The 22,665-nt window shown below is 45.8% G+C and overlaps 1 protein-coding gene across 1 annotated transcript in view; it reads right to left on the bottom strand.

Annotated features, from left to right (window-relative positions):
* CLSTN2 (calsyntenin 2) overlaps window positions 1-22,665 on the bottom strand; it is a 569,746-nt gene that overhangs the window by 246,175 nt on the left and 300,906 nt on the right. The window contains exon 5 of the mRNA XM_088472076.1: window positions 19,528-19,677. Coding sequence (XP_088328202.1) covers window positions 19,528-19,677 — 150 coding nt within the window. The remainder of the gene's footprint in view (window positions 1-19,527; window positions 19,678-22,665) is intronic.

Below are 22,665 nucleotides of genomic sequence, written 5' to 3'. Positions count from 1 at the left end.
CTCTCTATTCCCAACTCTGAATCAGGCCCTGTGTTTGTTGTGGACCCAGAGTGGTAACAGGAGTAGACACCAGAACAGGTTTAAAATGAAAGGAGGGATGTTTAATGTGAATGTTGGTAGACATGAGCAATAAGATAAACTAAAGTCCAGTAATAAACTTATATGTGGCAGGAGGGAACTATAGTGAGTGGGAATAAACGAATGTCAAAATCAGTGACAGAGATGAATGAGGTGAATGCAGATAGACTATAAGAGTGCAGTCCTGGTATGCTGAATAGTGACTGAGAGGGATATGCTGTGATGATGACTGAAAGGGAAATCCAGTAATGCTGTAATGACTGAAAGGAGAATCCGGAAGTGCTGTGATGATGGCTGAAAGGAGAATCAGGTAATGCTGTGATGATGGCAGAAAGGAGAATGCGGTAATGATGTGATGATGGCTGAAAGGAGAATCCGGTAATGCTGAGGTGATGGCTGAAAGGAGAATCCAGTAATGCTGTGATGATGGCTGCACAGGAATGGGTTAACTGAGGAGACAGGTTTCAGGCAAGAGTGGGTCTGGTGCAAGGTGCCGGGCTGATCTCCAGTGGAGTGCAAGGGAAGACAGAGCAGTGCAGGCTATGCAGGGAGCCAGAGTCTGACAAGGAGCTCGGGCAAGCACCGGAGCACAAGTCTAAGGTTCAGGAGTGCAGAGAACTCTCTCACAGCTGACGCTGTGAACCCGTTGCACTGGCAACTACAGGGTGGTCCAAACACCCTTAAGTACCCAGTAACGGAACGTGATAGGGCAGAGAGAGCAGGTGACCCACAGATGATTGGCATGCTATGTCACATGGCCAAAGACAACATGGTGGCACCCAGACAGCCATGATGCAGAGACGCCACTAGAATTACCCTTGCCAGGATGGTCCAACACTGGAAGACCTCTGCGTACATGCAATGCCAGTCTCCACATGTCAGTTCCCCCACCAGAAAGACTGCGCCACAGCGCCCTCACCGGTAAGGACCGCAAACCTCCACACCGCGAAACCCTGGTCGTGACACTATGCGAGTATTAGATCTGCATCCAATATCCGCCATTAATGCAGTGGGTTTTACAAATTGCATCTTGGTTTCATTTTACCAGAGAAGCCATTACTCGGCTGTACCAGGACATAAAAAAAAACTTATTATTGGCCTACAAAATGCCATTGTACCCATTGTCCACTTAATCACAGATATGTGGACAAGCGGTAGTGGGCAAACTAAAGATTACATGACTATGACGGCCCACTAGGTGGGTGAATCACATTCAGTAGCAGCAGAAGCAGTATCTAGCAAACATCGTCAGCTCATTCAGAGGCAGGCTACACTGTGTATCACCGGATTCAATAAGAGGCATACTGCTGACAACCTCTTAGAAAAACTAAGAGCTGTCATTAGAAACATGGCTTACCCCACTTGTACTCTCCTCAGGATTTGTGATTTCTAATAATGCCACAAATATTGTGAAAGCATTACAGCTGGGTGAATTTCAACACATACCCTGTTTTGCTCACACGATCAACTTAGTGGTGCAGGGTTTTTTAAAAAATGACAGGGGCGTGAATCTGATCACTACATTTTAGCAACCGTGCTTGATCCTAGGTTTAAGTCGTATGCTGTGTCTTTCTTTCCAACTGACCCAGATCTTTAAAAATGCAAAGAGCTCCTGGTTAGCAAGTTGGCAGCTCAAGTGACACATGGCACTACAACGTCTCATTCAGTTTCTTCAGCAGCAGCCAAAAAAAAATCAGCTTTCCCAAAAGACCCAGTGGTGATGCAGATAAGTCAACCCAACATTTTGACAACTGGTTGGGTCTAAAAGAATTGCCCAACATTAGTGATACCTCTATGTTAACTCCATCTGATATGAATGGTGGAGGATTATTTTCAAGACACCGCACAAATAGACAAATGTCACAGAGGCCCTGATTCAGAGCCAGATGCTCTGACAGAGCGCTCGCTCTGAATCAGGGCCATCCTTCTTGTTTTTCAGAGCGGCCTCCTGGCCGCTCGCATAGCTGTGTGTGACCACCCACAGCTATAGCGAGTGGCCAGGAAGATGGTTGCGATGGTCAAGACCATCGTGACCATCGGGCTTGTGACAAGACCCTTGTGGTAGGGTCTCATTCCTGCAAGCCCCAGAGTGCTATCGGCTCTAACAGAGCTGAAAGCACTCCCACTGACATCACTTGTGATGTCAGTGGGGCCGACCCCAGATGGTAGGCGTCCCCATGGGAATGCCTCCGTCTGTGCAGCCATGCCCCCGGCCTGCCCACCAAAGGGGGCGTGCTGTCACTCAACAGCACGCCCCCTTTGGTACGAGACCTGGAGCGACGGATTGCCCGTCATTATCTGGGTCTTGCGCATGCGCACGACGGAGCCGGCTCTGTCATACGCATGCACAGTGGGCCACCATCGACCCGCTTGCGAGCGCATAGCGCTCGTGAGCGGGTCTGAATCAGGCCCAGAGTCCCTTCGAGTACTGGATGGAAAAAAAGACAATTTGGAGTTAACAAACTGGCTTTGCATGACTTAAGCTGTCCACCCTCCAGTGTGTACTCGGAGAGAGTTTTCAGCACAACAGGGAACCTTGTAAACAAAAGGCATAGGAGGCTACTTCCTCAAAATGTGGAAAAGATGCTGTTCATCAAAATGAACCGGAAATTCCACGAGGAAGACCTTTCCCAGCAATTACGTCACAATACAGATACTTCTGTAATGGTGGATTCCAGCAGGAATGAATTAATATTGTGTGAGAATGATGTACACACTGATGAGGGTGAGGATGACAATGACAGTAACATCTTGCCACTGTAGAGCTGTTGCCTTAAGCCAATTGATAGGTTGTTTTTTGGTGGTCCAAACAAACCAAGCACTTCAGCCACAAAAGTGGCAGTCCCTGTCACTGAAGTGCTTAACGTATGCATGTCCTTTTTAATATCCAACATAAGGGTGGGAGGGAGGGCCCAAGGACAATTCCATCTTGCACTACCTTTCATTTCTGCCACTGCAGTGTGGCAATGTTTCATAGATGTGCTTTGCAACCAGCCTGCTCACTGCAGCCTTTGGCCAATAATGGTGAAAACAATTTTATGAGGTGGTCTAAATTGACTGGAAATTAATGTTATTGAGGTTAATAATACTATAGGAGCAAAAAAAACCAAAACTATGTAATTTTACCTTTATTTGTCAATTTTTGTAAAAAAATCCAAATCCAAAACCAGTCAAGGAGTTTTGGCAAATCCAAATCTGGACGATGAATCAGAGCCAAATCCAAATCCAGCAAAACTGATCTGGCGCACACCTCTACTTAAAACATGCAGAAACTAGCATTTGTGCATGTGTAATGGTTCCATTTGTAATAATTAAAAGGCCCCAGAGTGAGTTAGACCTGCCCTTTTTATAGACCAAACAACAAAGACAGCTTTCTGCCACCATAAGGTTCTCAATTTATGCTTCCTATAGGTTTCTATTAGCAGAGTATCGGGGTGACAGCAGGCTGGGCATGCCCTAATAGCAGAGCAGAATATCACTATAATGCCGAAGTGGATTGTGCTTCGAGCAGTAGTCCTCCAGACACTAGTTAAACCAGGGTATAATGTGCTTGGCCAAAATGCATGTGGTGTTATCTGTGTAACACAGTTGTTGGTGCTGGTGGCGTTTAGTACACATGTGGTACAGCTTAACCAGTTCTTAGATTTATTGAATTGGGTAGAACAACAAGTGACAAATGACACAGGGATATCACAGGTGTAACATTGGAATGCAGAATATATATATAGGCAGCCTAGAGCTTAGGGTGTTGCAGGGAATTGTAGTGCACTGGGCAAGTTAGTGACTAGTACACCGGCGTATGGTAGTGGTGGTATGCGGTCAGGAAGCTGGTGGCCAAAATGCCGACCTCCGGCTTCCCGACTGTGATATCCCGGCATGGGACTAATGATAGGCGTCTAAATCCTGATGCCTAGCATTAGCCAAAATCCCGACGGCCGGCATACCAAACGAAGGTAAGCCAGGCATCGGAAGTGGACAGTCATGGGGGGGAGGTTTAGGTTTAGGGGCTCCCGTGGGCACTTAGGGTAAGGAACCCCCCGGGAGGGTTAGGGTTAGGCTAGGGGAAGGGGGGGTTAGGGTTAGGCACCCCTGTGGGTGGTTAGTGTAGGCACTAGGGTGGGAGGTTAGGGTTAGACACCCATAAAGGAAGGTTAGGGGGGGGGAGGGTTAGGGATAGTTAAAATACTTACCCTGTCGGGATCTCCAGCCTTCTGCCTTCCGGCGTCATTATTACATCTGCCAGGCTTATGTCTGGAAGTATGTCATACCGATTCCGTAGCGGTGATGCCCTGTACTATAATGGTGGTAGTATAGTCTACTTGCGGTCCAGCTATGTGGCTCTATACTGTAAGTTCCATCCTCATGGAACTCCAGGGAATAAAAATGCGCTGAGATGAAGAGCATGCACAGTAGCACATGTCAGAGGTCAGACCTGTGTGACTGAGCTCTGGCAGGTCCTAGTGACCACCGGCTCAGTCCTACCTGTCAGATGCTGGAGGAAGGCAGTGCAGGAAATGCACTCCTTCCAACAGTTTCATGTATTCTGACACTTTTGTGTAACTTAATCTAAGCCTGAGAGGCACATGCAGTCATGTATGGAGAAAACTTAATTTTCTTAAGGTACAAAGTGAATTGATTTACTGTATGTCATTGTTCTTGTGATATAAATTCAGTGTTCCAGGCTGGTTGTTCTTCAGGCCTTCCCATGTCAATTCAATTTCATAGTTGCAGCAGCTTGAAAACTCCCTCCATTCCTTGCAGATAATGATAAAATAATTAGCCTGACTGAATGCTTCCAAGCCACTACTTTAATAAGGAACATGTTTGGATAGATACAACAATTATCAGGATGAAGAAAATGTGCTGCATACAGTATAGTGTATATATTGTGCACACAAGTTAACCTCAGACATCCACTGTACATGTGACTGGTTGGGTAGGAAATACCAGCAGTCGGGATGCTAGCTGTCAAAATACTGACAGTGGCATCCCAATGCTTAGTATCCCAACAGGGGCTAGGTAAGTATCCTAACCCTCTCCCTTTAACCTTCTAACCCTAACCCTCCTTTTCTGCACCCTTGCCCTCCCTACCCTACACCCTAACCCTCCCCATTAGTGCTTAAACCTAACCTCCTCCCCCAGTGGTGCCTAAACCTAACTCCCCCTGTCTGTAGCCTAACCCTAACCTCCCCTAGCCTAACCCATGGCACCTATACCTAACCTCCCCCCCCGGCTAACACCTAACTGGTCCTGCTAGATCGGGATGCTGATTGATGGGATTCCAGCATCTGCATCTCCACTACTGTCAGGATTCCAGCGCTGGTCTTCTGGCCGGAAGTGGGGATTTCAGCACCGGGATTTCGAGAACAGGCATCCCGGCTTTAGGTATCCCAACTACATCCCCATGTGACATGTTGCTTTAATTCATTTACTTCCTTTTCTTTTATAATGTATTTCATGTAAGAATGTGTACATAGAAAGGGCTTCTCCACCTCTCCAGAACGCTCTATAGTCAGGTTAGGTCACGTTCTATTACTAAAAGCTCTCATTGTTACCTGCAGTTAAAGAGTTTAAGGTTCGAAATGGATGAGTGTCCTCAGCCTTGGAAATGATTTAGATTCTTTAGGAATTACTGTATATATTGAGGAAAGGGGGGTGGCAGTAATCTGGTGCTAATTATTGGACAACAGTGACTCCTTTGCAACTCTGATATCTACTAAAGGCTAACACGAGTGCACAAACGTGGTCCCGCACAGAAATAGATGGCAAAACATGCGAATAATAGTCAATAGACAATCAAATCAACCTGCTAGTATTTTCACATCAATTACCTAATCAGCAGTGTTCTCACAAAGCACTGCACAGATCAGTATGATCTGTGCAGGCTTTTGTGTGTTGCAGTTTAAAGAAATAGTTAAAATAGAAATAAATCGGAGTGCGGTCCCCCCACCTAAAAAAAATCATAACCAGCCCCTGATCTATAAACCCATTCTGGTACTGAAAAAAATGGGGAGGAAATGGCATGGGGGGTTCCCCCGTATTTCCAGTAACCAGCATCAGGCTCAACCAGTCGGGGAGTAATGCCATAGCAGAGGGACACATATCACTGGGTCCCCCTGCCATCATTTTAACCACCTCCAAACTAGTCACCCCAGCTCTGGGATTCCTCAGAAAGTGGGGACCTCTGCAAAAAAGGGATACTCCAAGGCTGGGGTGAAGCCTGGGGCTATTCTCTGCACCCCTGGTGCAGGGTTAATGTGTGACAAATAGTTACAATTATTGTTTGTTACAGTGGAACTACAGCTCCCAGCTAGACTGAGCAGTAAGGACCACTGGCACCTGTACACCCACTGTAAAGAAAATATTTTAAAAAAGACAAGAGACACACACTGAATATGTTAAACCTTTTGGTTCCAACGTTCCGTACTGTTGGTCCTTAGTAACCACTTTATTTTTTTCATAGGTAGGTTTTTATACTAATTTCTCTTCTGGACTGTAATCAGGATTATAAATGCAGAGCAGGGGCGTTTCTAGAAAGGAGGGGGCCCGTGTGCAGTCTCCGACATGGGCCCCCTCCTCTCAGCCCGGCAGCGCACTGAGCTGTGCGCAGCCAGACCCCCGCCGGACCCCCACGCCGACGTGGGACTCCGGAGAGTTAAGTAATATTATGGGTGCAGGATGTGCGGTGCGGGGCCCCCCTGGACCCAGGGGCCCATGTTCCCCGCACACCCTGCACCCATTATAGATACGCCCCTGATGCAGAGACATTTAACAACACGGTACATAAAGCATTAGTCCATGAGGAATCTTTTACTACATACTGTAGTTAAGTTGTTGAAATAAGAGCCTAATACTATGAACAAATATAATATTATTTTAGGTGGACAAACTCATATTGTATTATTTTTTATATATTAAAAACGTATATCGTTTTCTAAATAGATCATATGAAATACCAATTATAACTTATAGCCACCTTTCTTTTACAAGGGGAGACTATAACAATACACAGGGGCGTAACTAGAACTTTTTGGGCCCCATAGCAACATTTTTAAGGGCCCCCCCTAACTTAGGTCTTACACAATAACCACAGTAGTTCCCCTAAAACATTAAATGCCCACTGTAATGGTGCCCCTTATGCAATGCCCACTGTAATGGTGCCCCTTACGCAGTGCCCCCAGTAGTGAACCCCCTGTAGTTGCCCCCAGTAATGCCCCCAGTAGTGAGACCCCTGTAATGCCCCCAGTAGAGAGCCCCTTGTAATTGCCCCCAGTAGTGAGCCCCCTGTAATGCCCCCAATAGTGAGCCCCTTGTAGCTGCCCCCAGTAGTGAGCCCTGTGTAGCTGCCCCCAGTAGTGAGCCCCCTGTAGCTGCCCCCAGTAGTGACCTCCTGTAGCTGCCCCCAGTAGTGACCCCCTGTATCTGCCCCCAGTAGTGAGACCCCAGTAACTGCCCCAGTAGTGAGCCCCCTGTAGTGACCCCCTGTAGCTTCCCCCAGTAGTGAGCCTCCTGTAGTGAGCCCCCAGTAGTGAGCCCCTGTAGCTGCCCCCAGTAGTGAGCCCCCAGTAGCGACCCCCTGTAGCTGCCCCCAGTAGCTGCCCCCAGTAGTGACCCCCTGTATCTGCCCCCAGTAGTGAGACCCCAGTAACTGCCCCAGTAGTGAGCCCCCTGTAGTGACCCCCTGTAGCTTCCCCCAGTAGTGAGCCTCCTGTAGTGAGCCCCCAGTAGTGAGCCCCTGTAGCTGCCCCCAGTAGTGAGCCCCCAGTAGCGACCCCCTGTAGCTGCCCCCAGTAGCTGCCCCCAGTAGTGACCCCCTGTAGCTTCCCCCAATAGTGAGCCCCCTGTAATGCCCCCAGTAGCTGCCCCCTGTAGTGAGCCCTCTGTAATGCCCCCAGTAGTGAGATCCCAGTAACTTCCCCCCACGCACGCGGGCGCGTGCGCACACACAAACCAAACAAAAAAAAACTTACCTTATCTCCGCTCCTGTGAAGCCGCCGACCGCCCCGTCGCCAGCTCCTCGGCACTATGAGAGTGACGTCATGACGTCACTCCCGTAGTGCACTGCGGGACACGGAAGACGGAGCTCATTCCTGAGCTCCGTCCCCGGCGTCCGCTCCTCGGCACTATGGGAGTGACGTCATGACGTCACTCCCATAGTGCATTGCGGGACCCGGAAGACGGAGTGAGCTCCGTCCTTCGGCTGCCGCCGGGGGTTTGAGTAGGAGTCGGGCGTCCGCTGGTAACACAATCTCAGCGGGCGCCCGGCATATGGAAAGTGCAGGGGGTGGGATCGCTGGGCCGGCGGGCCCCTTAAGCCGCCGGGCCCCATAGCAACCGCACCCCCTGCACCCACCATAGTTACGCCACTGACAATACATATGACTATCACAAATTAATTATTTAAATATGCAAAAATGTTTCTACGGTATATGTTATAGAATGCTTCACTTTTTCCACATTTTGTTATGTTCCAGCTTTATTCCAAAATTGAATAAATTCATTTTTGTCCTCAAAATTCTACACACAATACCCCATAATTACAATGTGTAAAAAGTTTTTTTGCGATTTTTGCAAATTTAATTTAAAAAAAAACACTAAGAAATCACACGTACATAAGTATTCACAACCTTTGCTCAATACTTTGTTGATGCACCTTTGGCAGCAATTACAACCTCAAGTCTTTTAGAATATGATGCCACAAGCTTGGCACACCTATCTTTGGGCAGTTTTGCTCATTCGCAGTTTCGCCCATTCCTCTTTGCAGCACCTCTCAAGCTCCATCAGGTTGGATGGGAAGCGTCAGTGCACAGCCATTTTCAGATCTCTCCAGAGATATTCAATTGGTTTCAAGTCTGGGCTTTGGCTGGGCCACTCAAGGACATTCACAGAGTTGTCCTGAAGCCACTCCTTTGATATCTTGGCTGTGTGCTTAGGGTCGTTGTCCTGCTGAAAGATGAACCGTCGCCACAGTCTGAGGTAAAGAGCGCTCTGGAGCAGGTTTTCATCCAGGATGTCTCTGTACATTGCTGCATTAATTTTCCCTCTATCCTGACTAGTCTCCCAGTTCTTGTCACTGAAAAACATCCCCACAGCATGATGCTGCCACCACCATGCTTCACTGTAGGGATGGAATTGGCCTGGTGATGAGCGGTGCCTGGTTTGCTCCAAACATAACGCCTGGCATTCACGCCTAAGAGTTCAATCTTTTTCTCATCAGACCAGAGTCCTTCAGGTGCATTTTGGCAAACTCCAGGCGGGCTGCCATGTTCTTTTTACTAAGGAGTGGCTTCCATCTGGCCCCTGTAATATAGAGGCCTGATTGGTGGATTGCTGCAGACTGGGCCGCCATCAGGGGGGGACTGCCGGGCCCGGAGTCCCGGGCCCGGACCCTGGCTGAGCAAGGGGGGGCCCGCCGGCCCCTACCACCACTGCCCAGCCTGATGCAGCCTGCACTACCCCGCCGCTGACCCAGGCCCCTTTAATTAAATGGAGGAGGAGGAGGCCAGGCTCGCTCGCAACGCTACTCCACTAACACACAGGACAACCCCCGCCCCGTCTGTTAAATAAAGTTTTATATGCCTTGTCGCACGTGACATCATGACGCACGTCACGCAGCGCCGCGCTGGAGGGAGAGGTCGGAGGAGCCGCTGATTGTGAAGAGCAGCGCTGCCGGGGATGAAGGAGAGAAGAAGCCAGAGGGAACTCGGAACTAAGGTAAGTGTAAAAAAGCGGGCAGGGCAGAGATGACTGGACTTAATACCGGGGGGGGCAGGGGCAAACTCAAGAATTCTAGAGGGGGGTTTGAAGTGGCAAATGCAGGAAAGTGAGGGAAATTGACACAATGCAGGCACATAGGGGTATAGGGCAGAGTGCGAGTGATGCATTATGCATATGGGGAAGAGGGTTGAGTGTGAGGGATGCATATGAGAAAGAGGGCAGAGAGTGAGGGATACATAAGGAGTAGAAGGGGACTGCAGCAAGCAACATGGGGGAAAGTTGCCCAAGCTCTTTGGCTGGGGGGACACCACACACCGACCACCTAACTGGTACTAGGCATCAAACAGGAGAGACTTGATGGAGTCCAAGTAACCCTCCACATAGCTCACTATGTGGGTCTGGTCTCCGTTGCTCGGGTTCAGCATCTTGTGCTACTCCAGTCTGCAGCACAGCCCCCAGCAGGGTCCTGCCATCTCCAGGGTCTGTCCCTCCAGGGGCCTCCCACCTACTGCCAGAGGGAGAGATGAATGTGGTCTTCCCGACTCCCGGCTGGGAATGCAAGATAGACCTGGGGACACGGCATAAATGCGATCTGCTCCGAGGGACTGTTGGCTGGGTAGGAGACAGGCGGCATCTACCAGCCAGCGGATGCTGGAGCCGGGCGGCTGGAAGCGGGGAAATTCCGGTAATGTGAACAGCTGATTGAATGGCTGTCTTCTGGGCAACAACCTGGGAAGGAGGCAGTTAGTGTGAGGCTGTCTCCGTCTCTGAAAAAAAAAAGTGTCGGCCCATCAGGGGGGGTTTCTGGGTGCGCTACTGGGGGGTGGGGGGGGCCCTGCCTATTTTGTTAGTCCCGGGCCCCAAAATTTCTGATGGCAGCCCTGGCTGCAGAGATGGTTGTCCTTCTCGAAAGTTCTCCTCTCTCCACAGAGGAATGCTGTAGCTCTGACAGAGTGACCATCAGGTTCTTGCTCACCACCCTAACTAGGGCCCTTCTCCCCCGATCTCTCAGTTTAGATGGCCAGCCAACTCTAGGAAGAGTCCTGGTGGTTCCGAACTTCTTCCATTTACGGATGATGGAGGCCACCGTGCTCATTGGGACCTTCAAAGCAGCAGATATTTTTCTGTACCCTTCCCCAGATTTGTGCCTTGAGACAATCATGTCTCGGAGGTCTACAGACAATTCCTTGGACTTCATGCTTGGTTTGTGCTCTGACATGCACTGTCACGTGTGGGACCTTATATAGACAGGTGTATGCCTTTCAAAATCATGTCCAATCAACTGAATTTACCACAGGTGGACTCCAATTAAGCTGTAGGAGCATCTCAAGGATGATCAGTGGAAACAGGGTGCACCAAAGCTCAATTTTGAGCTTCATGGCAAAGGCCATGTACATGTGATTTCTTAGTGCTTTTTTTAATTAAATTTGCAAAAATCTCAAAAACACTTTTTACACCTTGTCATTATGGGGTATTGTGTGTAGAATTTTGAGGACAAAAATGTATTTATTCCATTTTGGAATAAGGCTGTAACATAACAAAATGTGAAGCGTTGTGAATACTTTCCGGATGTACTGTATGTTTGCCTTTAGTACTTCAATCCTTTTTCAAGTGGAGACTACTACTAAAAATCTGACTATCTCAATTAATAATTCAATTATGCAAATATATGTCACTATGGGGGAGATGTACTAAGCTCTGGAAAGTGACAAACTACCAACCACTCAGCTCCTAACTGTCATGTTACAGGCTGTGCTTGAAAAATGACAGTTAGGAGTTGATTGGTTTTTATCACTCTCCAATTTAGCACATTCCAGAGCTTAGTACATCTGCCCTTATGTGTTATATGTTTGTTCTGTTATTGTATAAATGGTAGACACCAATAAGAATGCCTCATTAATGTATAATCATTTATAAGAATGAGTGGGTGATAAAATCAGAACCCGATCAAAAGCAGAGATGATGCCACTGCCGGTAATAAGGGAATCCAGGGGTGAAGGACAGAGCGGTGGAGAATCGATTACTCCGTTATCCTGAGAAAGCCAGCTCAGTCAGGTGAAACGCGCTGATAGGAGCTTATCTATCCAACATTAATGGGGATTACCACTCTTGTCAGCGGACTCACCAGTCAACCCATTGTACCACGAAAAAATCTGGACCCCAACAGGAGGAAAATCATCTTCTGCCATCAAATCTGTGGCTGAACAGATGGAAGATATACACTGGGCTGTGCATTGGGCATTTACAGACTAAATCACAGATATGCCGGAGGCGTATCCCCTGTGGAATTATACAGGTTATTTACAAAGTTTTATAACCTAAAGAACTTGCACAAAATATACAGTTGGATTCTAATACATGGGAGATCCCACAATCTAACACCAAAAGGGTATAAAGAGTGTTTAACGGGAGGCCCGCTAATGCACACTATAGGTATTTATGTTATTTGTTGTATGTGCAGTTTGTTAGTTTATCTATGTATGTATACGGGTATTGGTCCATCCAAAAGTTATTTACTTTTGTTGATATGCACATTATCTATATTTTTAGAAGTACTTTTAAACCCCTAATTTGGTCTTTTTACTAATATATCAGCGAGGTATGCGCTGGAAATATTTACTTTTGTTATATTAGACCATCCCTGACTGATTGTATAGTTTAGTGGAATATACCTGAAAGAATTCAGCAAACTTCCATGTCTCGTGTTGCATTGTCCCCTGTTCATCTTCAATAACATGTATAAATGTGACTGTGCGCTGCTCCTGTAAGGCCTAGGCTAATAATCTACCCAGTTTGTTGCCCCACTTGTAATAACGGCTGCAACATTTACAATAATATATTTAATCTTATCGGTGAAATATCTATTTAGGGCTGCCCTAAATTCTTCAAGCTCATTAAACTAATGGCGAGATACAGATGTGTCCACATACATCTTACTTCCTTGCACGTTAAATAGCCCTTCTAGTCGCGCCACTCAGTAGCGCAGATGGTCTGTTCATGTTACAGTTATGCTGTGTACTGAATACCAATGTAGGTTCACTTTATATGTTGGTGGGTTGTACCCCAATAATAGGTTTTTACAGGAACTGGTCAAATGTACAAATGATAATAATTTATATATAGACGCTGAATGCTTAATTAAGTGGATTAGAAAATAAATGGATATAAAGATAAAAATAACATTTATTCTAAAAATACACATACTGTAGGTGAAATACAGTAGTATAAAATTCCTGATTGGCTATGTCTATAGCACTAGTATCATCAAATTTCACACAAATTTAGTGCTATTTATATCACTAGCACATGTGTAGTATAGCATCAACTTTTTGAGAATATGCAGTAAAAACAGTTTAAAATATAGTTCACACAGAGCAATATCCACTTTAGGGGTGAATTATACCCAGTTGAAGAGATAGAAGCCGCAGGTGGTTATACAGCAGAGTATTCCCGGACAAAACATTGCTTTGGCTCCCAGGCAATCCAGAGTCAGGTAAAACAGGTCCACAGATGAGTAAAGGTGGGTATCCACTACCCATTAAACAGAGCAATTGAACGATAACGACATCATTATCGTTCAATCGCTCGTTAATCGAGCACAAATTGGGCATGCAAATGTCGTAAACGACCAGCGATTTGTGCTCCCGCTGGTCGTTTCCAACATCAATCATCGCCAGAACATGCTGGTCAATATGCCGATAACGACAGTTGACAATGTTCGTGGATGATGGAGAGTGCCTACACTGAACGACTGATCGTTCAGTGTAGGCACTGCAGGGGATGTGGAACCTTGGGTCGGGTAGTGGATGTGCGGCATTACTGCATGCTCAGGTCCTGGCCAATGCATTTCGAGACTTCTGGTCTCATCATCAAGGCTGGCCTTGAAAAAGAGAGCAGGAGCCTCCAAATGCATTGGCCAGGACCTGCAACCCTTAGTAAATTTTCCTTTTGGTCTGTTATTGCCATTTCTCTATGACAATAATAAGCTAAAAAAATCATTTTTAAAAATGCTCTATTCTGAATAAAGCATTTTTTTAATGAGTAAAAGGTACTAATATTTTTTCTAATTTTTTTATATGATTTGTTCTATTTTTAAACTTTTAAAAATGTTGTACTTGAAAGCCCCAAGCTCTAATACAGTAACTCAGCTTGTACTGTGATACCTTTTTGTTAAATTGCAGTGATAACCTATTTTTTTGTCACCACAGTAAGCAGCAATAAATAAAAAAATCAGCATTATCACCATGATCGGGGCTATATTGATAAATAAGCCCCATTTTCTAGCACACACTATGCATTTCTGGAACCGGAGTCCACATTCCTTGCACCAAGTACCAAAAGATCTAAGACCAATTCTATTGTTTATTTTTAAGATTACCTTAGAAATTATTGCACACTTGCCTACATTTGAAAAAGCATTTCAGGAACATTGTGAAAGCAGCATCTATACAAGCAGCATGCCGCTGAAGAGAGCGTGTACTTATGTCTGCCTGTAGTGGGGGACTGCCGAGACTGGGGCCCAGACAGAGAGGGGGGCCTGCTCCTGGCTCCTAACGCCGATACTTGGTGAGTTGCACAGTGGCAGAACTTCTGGAGGCCATGGAAGCATTGTCCTCAGGGTTCCAGCTGTTAGGGGGGCACTGAGAGATCCATCTATAACCACTGCCTGTGCCCTGCTGATCGCTACAGCAGAGCAGGCAGTGGTTATAGATGGTTCTGACCTATCCATTACTGTGGGGTCCGTTTAGGCTTCCGCTTCCCAGTGACTGCCTGGTACAATAAAGTTTTTTTTCTGAGACAAGGCGCACCGCACCACTGAGAGAAGCCAGCTGCAGCGCAAAAAGGAGCATCCAGAATACACAATAGAAGGTAAGTGTCTGTGGGCTACAGGGGGCTGGATGTGGGGGCTGGCTGGAGAGACAGAAGGGATGCTGGCTAGGGAGACAGAAGGGGTGCTGACTGGGGAGACAGAATGAATGTAAGGTGAAAATCTGATCCAATCAGATCCCTCCCATCACCCCCCGCGGAAGTCCCGCCAGCGGAAAGGGCCGCTCTCACTGAGAGAGCGGTCCTATGCAGTGTTCGTCATGCACACAGGTGTAGCTAACGCCATCATGCATGCAAAAAGCGTCGGGGATGCATTGCATCCCGAATGTGTTTCGTCATGCATCTTGCCCAAGGAGGGAGACAGAAAGAGAGAGAGGGGGGAGAAAGGGAGAGAGAGGAAGGGAGTGAGACATGGAGAGGGAGGGGGACAGGAAAATAGGGGGAGAGAGAGAAAAAAAGAGAGAGGTAAGGGAGAGGGAGGGAGAGAGGGAGGGGAGAGAGAAGGGGACATAGAGAGGTCATGAGGGAGAGAGAGAAAGGGCAGGAGGGAATAGGGAGTGAGAGAGAGAGAGAGAGAGAGAGAGAGAGAGAGAGAGAGAGAGAGAGAGGGGGGGGGGTAGGGAGGGAGAGAGCATGCAGCCACACACACTCTAACCTGTTTTTGCAGACTTCCAGCAGCAGCATCAGGCAGGCTTCTGGTGGGGACGGGCAATTCACAGCATTAGGCTCCGCCCCCTACCCATACTTCTATCAGCAGCCATGGTCCATCAGTGACTGTGTGTGCTGTCACTGATGTCGGGAGTCGGGACTTGGAGCGGGACAGAGAGGGAAAGTTTGCCACAATGTGGGCGCCCCTAATGTGTGGGGACCCCTAGACGACCGCTTCGTCCGCCCCCTTATAATCCGGCCATGCACACGGCTACATTAATATTACATAGTGACAAGAGATAGACACTCTCACTCCTTTGTGTCACTCCTGTCCGTCTGCCACTCCCCATTAGACTATAAGCTCTCACGAGCAGGGCCCTCTTCCCTCATGTGCTTTTCTTCCCCTCACTTATATCATCATCTCCTCCCCACTGCCTACATTGGCACCTATCCCTTGACGTCTGCAGTCCTGCTGTGCATTTGGTTATTACATCTGCTGATGCAGCAATTTTTATAAACCATGTCCATGTCCTGCTATGTTCTGTTCTGTAAGTCAGATTTTTCTTGTTCTGTCAATACGGTTTCTGTTTATGTACTTTGTAAGGTGCTGCAAATTCCTTCTGGCGCCATATAAAAAAAAGATAATACAATAATGACAAGGCATACACCGGGATACATTACATATTGGCAAGAGAAACACAGCTACATTACATAGTGCATTGTTATCAACAATGCTATATTAAGTAGCAGCAAAATATACATATAGCTACATTACATATATTACATAGTGGCAAACAGGGCCGATTTCGGGTTACTGGGCGCCCTAGGCAAATATTCATCCTACCGCTCCTGTTCCCCATTTTATTCTGACTTTTTTAATAACAAACTTTTGACCCAGGGGTGCCGAGAAAACAATGCTGATTCCAAAAAGTTTGGGAACCACTGCACTAACTACACACTCAACCCAGAGCTTGCTGACTTACAGTACCAGCACTGGGCAGATAAGTTGGATTGGATAATGTTTGTTAATACTGTTCGCATCTGTCTCACAGCTCAGCCCCAGCAGTTCTACTACTCATCTTCTGTAAAGGAAAAGGAGGAGTTAAGGGAAGCAGAGTACAGAGCAGGCCAGGGGGTGGGCACCCATACTCGTCAATGCTGGCGGACGCGGACGGGAAATCTCACACTAAAAGTGCCAGTGACACCAGGTCATGTGTGGGTTGAGGTGACAGTGGCGGTTGTGGCTGGTTAGACCTACGGCCGCCTCTAGCGCGATGTAGAAGAACAATATCTCTTTGAGGCATTCTTCACTTTTTAGTTTAATGTACCCAGCCGGGCCCTCTAGTGGCCTACGCCCTTAGGCAGTTGCCTAAAGCTGTCCACACTGTTACATTACAAACTGACAAGAGATACACACAGCTACATGATGTAGTGGCATGGCATTCACAGGGATATATTACATAGTGGCAAGAGATTTACAGGGCTATATTACATAGTAGCAAGAGTGAGATCCACAGGGCTACATTACATAGTGGCAAGACATCCACGGACCACGCATCTACATTACATAGTGGCAAGAGATGCACAGTGCTATATGACGTATTGGCATGACATCCATGCAGCTACATTACATAGTAGCAAGAGATGCACAGTACATTGGAAGACAGACCTGATATATTGTCAGATCAAGGAAACTAAATAATATAAAAGACTGTTCTACATCTCTGAATATAAAAAGTTGTCATTTCAAAAACTCATATCTAGGAGTATTCTGAAATAAATAGCAATTGAAGAAAAAAGTGAAATTACACATACTGTATGACAGACAAATCAAACTGTTACTGTTTATACAGATATTTTATTTAAAAAGCCCAGTTTGAATAAGAGAAGTTCTGTAAATAAAGTACCGAAATTCCCAAGTAGAGATATGTAGCCCTGAAATTAGGTATTAATGCGAAGGAGTCATACATGCAAGATTTAAGCATTTCCTCATCTTACTGCAAAAAGAAATTGATTCTCAACAGGAGAAGAGACTTCATTGCTTCTCAGAAAGCCACATATAGCTCAACCTACAGTCAACACTTTTAATATAAGTCATTATATAGAGATATCATATAGATATATTTCGGGTTTTTTTTGTTTGAAATGCAAGTAATGATGATAGGAGTAGTTACCCTGAACACAAAACACAGCGTCAATCTCTCCACTATACTGCTTCTTCTGCAGGAGAAGTGGATTTAGGCTGTTTTGAATTGTAGACGCTACCAATCATTTTTACCAAAGGCTAAGGAGTGGGTATTTCAGTGTTGCAAATCTAATTCTGTCTTCCTAAGCATCTTGCTTCCAGATGATGTATTCTTTGCAATTGTGTTAGTTGTCTTGGCTCAGACCCCTGTTAAGTCTGTGTGGCTCACTGATATATGGAAAACTCAAATTGAAACTGATGAGCCAGTTAAGTTGATTCTTTTGGCCGTAAAATGAAAATTCGCCATGCACATATTATCTTCTGACGATGTAATTTATAGAGGGGATAGGCATTGCATGGGCAACACGCTTACACAGAAGCAATGTGGTAAATACAGACATCACACACACTCTGAAGAATAATAAAATGTCCTTTGTATCTTCAAGGTCATTTTCTACTTCCCTGATTGTTAATATATAGCAAGGAGAGCAAAGCAGCTCAATAGAGACATACGTCATTAAGGTGTTATATTTATTAAGTACAATATAGCTAACAGTAAGTGATGTTTTGGCCGGGCAGCACTGTGGTAACATTTCTTCCTCACAGCTCTGGGATGATGAGTTTGAGCCCTAATTAGGATTCTGTGTGGAGTGTGTATGTTCTCCTCTTGATTGCGTGGCTTTCATCCCATATCCCAAAAAACATACTGGTAGGTTAATTGTCTACTGACTATATGTACCCTAGTGCATGTTCTTGTGAGTTAGGGAATTTAGACATTCCATTGAGGCATGGGTTAATGTGAATGGCAAATATTTCCTAAGCACAGCATTGCATAACAAGTGGCGCTATATCAATTAACAATAATTGTATTAATAATGTCTCTAAACTTTCCATTTGAAATTAAACAAGTTGCTTGCTTACCTACACTGGTGCGTTTTACCTACACTGATCAGACCCGGTGACAGAGGGGTGCAAGGGGGCTCTGGCTCCTCAGGAATCTTGGGAGTCCAGTTCACGTGTCCCCGTTGCCTGTGCATTGCCTACATTCAGAAGTGCACAGGCAGTAAGAGAAGGAGCCCAGCAATTGGTACAACAATATTTTTTTTTGCTTGACCTCATAACATCACGCTACTGGATCGGAGATGAGATAAGCCGCCCACGAAGAGGAGCTGCAGCACCATAAGGTAGCAGAAGGTAAGTGTGGCCCGGATAATGGGACTGAAACATGAGGCGGGGAATAAATGATGCTGAAAGACACAGGTTGAGAGACACAGGAGGGGGAGTAAGGCTTAAACACACAGAAAGAGGATGATGCTGAGATGCAATGGGGTGGGAAAGAGCTTGAGTAACACTTGGTGGGAAATGAGGCTGAGAGACCAAGGGGGGATAAGGCTAAGAACAAACACAGAGGTGGGATGAGGCTGAGAGACAGCATGGGGATGAGACTGGACATACACAGGTGTATACGGCTGAGAGACACAGGCGGGGATGGGCAGATGAGCCAATGGCCGACCAGTCTGTACCTACTGAGGAGGGATGGGGTCCTCAAAAACATGAGTGTGCCGGGCCCCAAGATTTCTGCTGCCGTCCCTGTCACGGATACTTATACATTCCATCAAGGAACACCTGTTAAATGAGTCAAGTGACATCAAAGGAGTCACATTGCTGCTCTTCAGATATGAGCAATGACATCACTACTTTTGCTCAATCAACAATCTATAAACCACTGGCGAAATATTCCTGTGCATCCCACTTGGAATTAACTTTTCTATTTTCAGTATGAGTTGACTATAATATCCTGATGTTTTCTTTAACACTCATCAGGAGGAGATGCTGCCTGTGTTAGTAGAAATGCAACAGTATTAAGTGTCTCCTGCTGCCTGAGACCAGCACGAGTCAGTACAAGCTCTAAGGTCATAGAGCCACACCAGCACTTATCTGCCTGTGAGAACTGAGAAGCCCAATATTTCAGGAAACTTGTTATTCAGAGCTGGGAAAACAGTAATAAAAGTCTCTGTAGAAGAGAAACATTGGTATGCAGTATAAGAAAGAGGTGGAGAAAAGTTTCTTACCTTGCCACCCCGGTTTGCACACTGGCTTTACATCCACTTTCACAGTGACCTCTTCTGCTGTGTGCTTCTGGCCGCAATCATAAGCAGTAACTTTTATCTCATATTGGTGCTGCTTATCATAGCTTAGCTTCTCTGTGTTCCTGATGTTACCTTGAAGATAAAAAAGAAAAATAACACACACAATGATTATTTAATATTTGCCCTGTAATGTTGGTGCTAATCAGATAGTTATTTTACTGTATATTGTCCTATGCAATTACACTGTGATCTAATTAATCATAAGTTAATCAAGCCATAAAGGTTTTTTCTGTAATTATTTGTTTCTTTTAAGGACCTGATTAATCACGGATCGCAACTGTCACAGCGTACGCAGTTCGGCTGATGGTGTGTACTGCGCATGCGTATGCCGCAGTGTGCGTGTGTGAGTTAGCATTGCGATCACTTAAGCAAAATCAAAGCCATCGCAGACTGAAGTAAGGTACGACAGCCTTTGGGGTGGTGAAGGGGGAGTGGTTGGAGAAACGCAGACGTGCCTGTCCGTTTGCCGCATAAATTAGCCACTGCGACGGCATACGCGGCATTAGTACTCATTGCGTGCAATGAGGTTAGCAATTTCTGAGTAAGGTCAGACCTGTTGTAATTGTGTGTGAGGGGCCTATGTTACCTGATATTCCTGATGTATATGCAGGACTGCAAGCAGGGGCGTATTTATAATGGGTATAGGGTGTGTGGTCCTTGCACCCATATTATACTTACCAGTCAGGAGTTCCACGTAGCCACCGGCACCTCTGTCAAAAACGACGGCCATTTTTCCGTGTTTTGAGCATGCACAGTACAGTACAGGGAAAATGGCCGCCGTGAGCAAATTCCCGGTGACCTGCACATACGCTAAAGACTCTGGGCACGCTCTAGTGCCCAGAGTCTATCAGTGCTGCACTGCGCTCAGTGCGCTGCCGGTTGCCGGACTGAGAGGAGGGGGCCCGTGACGGAGACTGCATACAGGCCCCTTCCTCTCTTGAAACGCATCTGACTGCAAGGTATACAGATGTGAGATAGCAGTAGTGGGTGTCTCTATGCTGGCTGTGCGACGGCTTTGCGACTGCATTTCATTAGCATATTTTCTCTGCAGACCTGCGAGCATAATCGCAGCAGCGATCACAAACACGATCTGTGATGAATGAGGTCTTATGTACTGTACTCTTTTACTTTTTAGTATTTGAAGCTTGTCTTATGCATCATTACAAAATAAGCTGCTTATTGCTTAATGCATAAAATAGTAAAGACATCAGAATACCAATAGCAAATGTACTAAACAGTTTGGGGGGGATGTAGTTCCGCCAGTCTCAATACCGACACCCGAATCCAAGGGACTTAAGATAGGTGTCGAAATACCAACGCCTATTCTAATCCCGACGCCAGGACTTCCTACCCATTCCCTCTGGGGTAGATTTGGAAGGTAAAATAGGAGTAAGTTACTCAAAGAAAAACTCTCACAAAAAGTATATTTTACATATAAGACATGAGTGCACCCCTGCATAGGAGCAAAAGATACAGCTCTTAAGAGGTGTATTCCATGTATGGCCTGCATTTGCATGAACACTACCTCATTGATGCTCTTCCCATCCCATTTACACCTCTTTGATCATAAGTATTGATGCTCCAAAATTCCATACAACTCTGCATAGTCACAAATATGCACCTAGGGGCGCCGAGATGGTGGTGTATTAATTACCCAGGCCCTGGCTTGTTTGAGGGGTCCAGGGGGGGCCTGGTCCATGTCAGCTGCCAAGCTAAAGAGGACAAAAGTACCCCTGTAAGGACTGCTGCGATCCCACCCCCTTGTTCGGCCATTGGCGCCATCTGTGCAGTCGCTTTTCAACGCCAGAATTTTTTTTTCCTTTTTTAAGGGGTGTTCCCTCACCTTCCCTGTATTTAGCCATGTCCTCTCAGTACCCAGGCCTACACTCAGCTCTGCTCTATTTCCAACAGGGTCGTAACTAGGGGTGTGAAAACAGTGCCACTGCCCAGGGAGCTGAGTCTCAGAGACGGCACCGTAGGAAGCTCAGGTACTGCTCTTGTCCATAGTCCCGGTAGCCACGCTCCCTCAGCATTATGTCAAAACATCACATGTTCAGTGGGGCGATGCCACCACCACAGAGTGGAAAATTGCTGTGCTACAACTCTGATTTATAAGCAGGCTAGGGACAATCTTAGGACAGCGCTGTTGAGAGGACAGCTTATAAATCCAACCTGCCTCATATAGTCTGTCCCAATGTATTTGATGAATTTGTTGGTTACTAACCTTTTTTTCTGTGGCCAATAATACCTATTTGTGTTTGTGGACAGAATATAAAGACCCTTTAATGAATCCCTGTTGTTCTCTTCCTACTGGTATAGCTGACACTTTCACTTAGGATTTGCCGCACTTGAAAAATGTGATTAATTATGACGTATTATAAATGAGTGACTCATGTTTGAGAAATATCACTAATTCATAAAATGAGATCAGCCTACAAATAGTCACACTTAAATGTGACAGGCATATTCTGATATGTTTCTCACAAACAATAATATTAAATTTACAGTAAATAGGTAAAAAAATAGATTAAAAAGTAAAACACTAACAGCGGTATTCTACCTTAATGTTTCTGTTTTTATTCATATGTGAACCTTGCATTAATAGAGTGTCTCCCACACATTTGCATAAGCTATTGCATGACATTGTTATTATATAATAACATATTTGCTTCTATATTATTAAACAATTACCAGAAGAATTTGCATTCAGTACACATCTAGCATAAACTATCGAGGATAATACTGTATGTGCTTATTAGATTAATCACAATAGCAATTATCACACACATTATATTCATTAACTATCTAATAACCTCTGACAACTGTAAGCTCTCAGCAGCCAAGTCTAGCAGTAATTCCTGAGATACTGTAGCTTTCTAGTGAGATAAATTGGGGAGTTTGAATTGTGTACAGTGAAATACATTACAAAGAGAAATCTAGATCTGTAACTGCTCTGCTACTTTCCAATCAAAGAGCAAAAGTTATAAAAAAAGGAAATTGAAAGACTTCAATCATATGGCGGTTATAATAGGAGCATCCTGAGCCATGAGATGAAGACCA

Source organism: Taudactylus pleione, unplaced genomic scaffold, assembly GCF_031769625.1.
Source record: "Taudactylus pleione unplaced genomic scaffold, aTauple2 ptg000120l, whole genome shotgun sequence".
NCBI lineage: Eukaryota > Metazoa > Chordata > Amphibia > Anura > Myobatrachidae > Taudactylus > Taudactylus pleione.
Note: the sequence above shows the minus strand (reverse complement) of the source record. Positions and strands in the feature narration are given on the sequence as shown.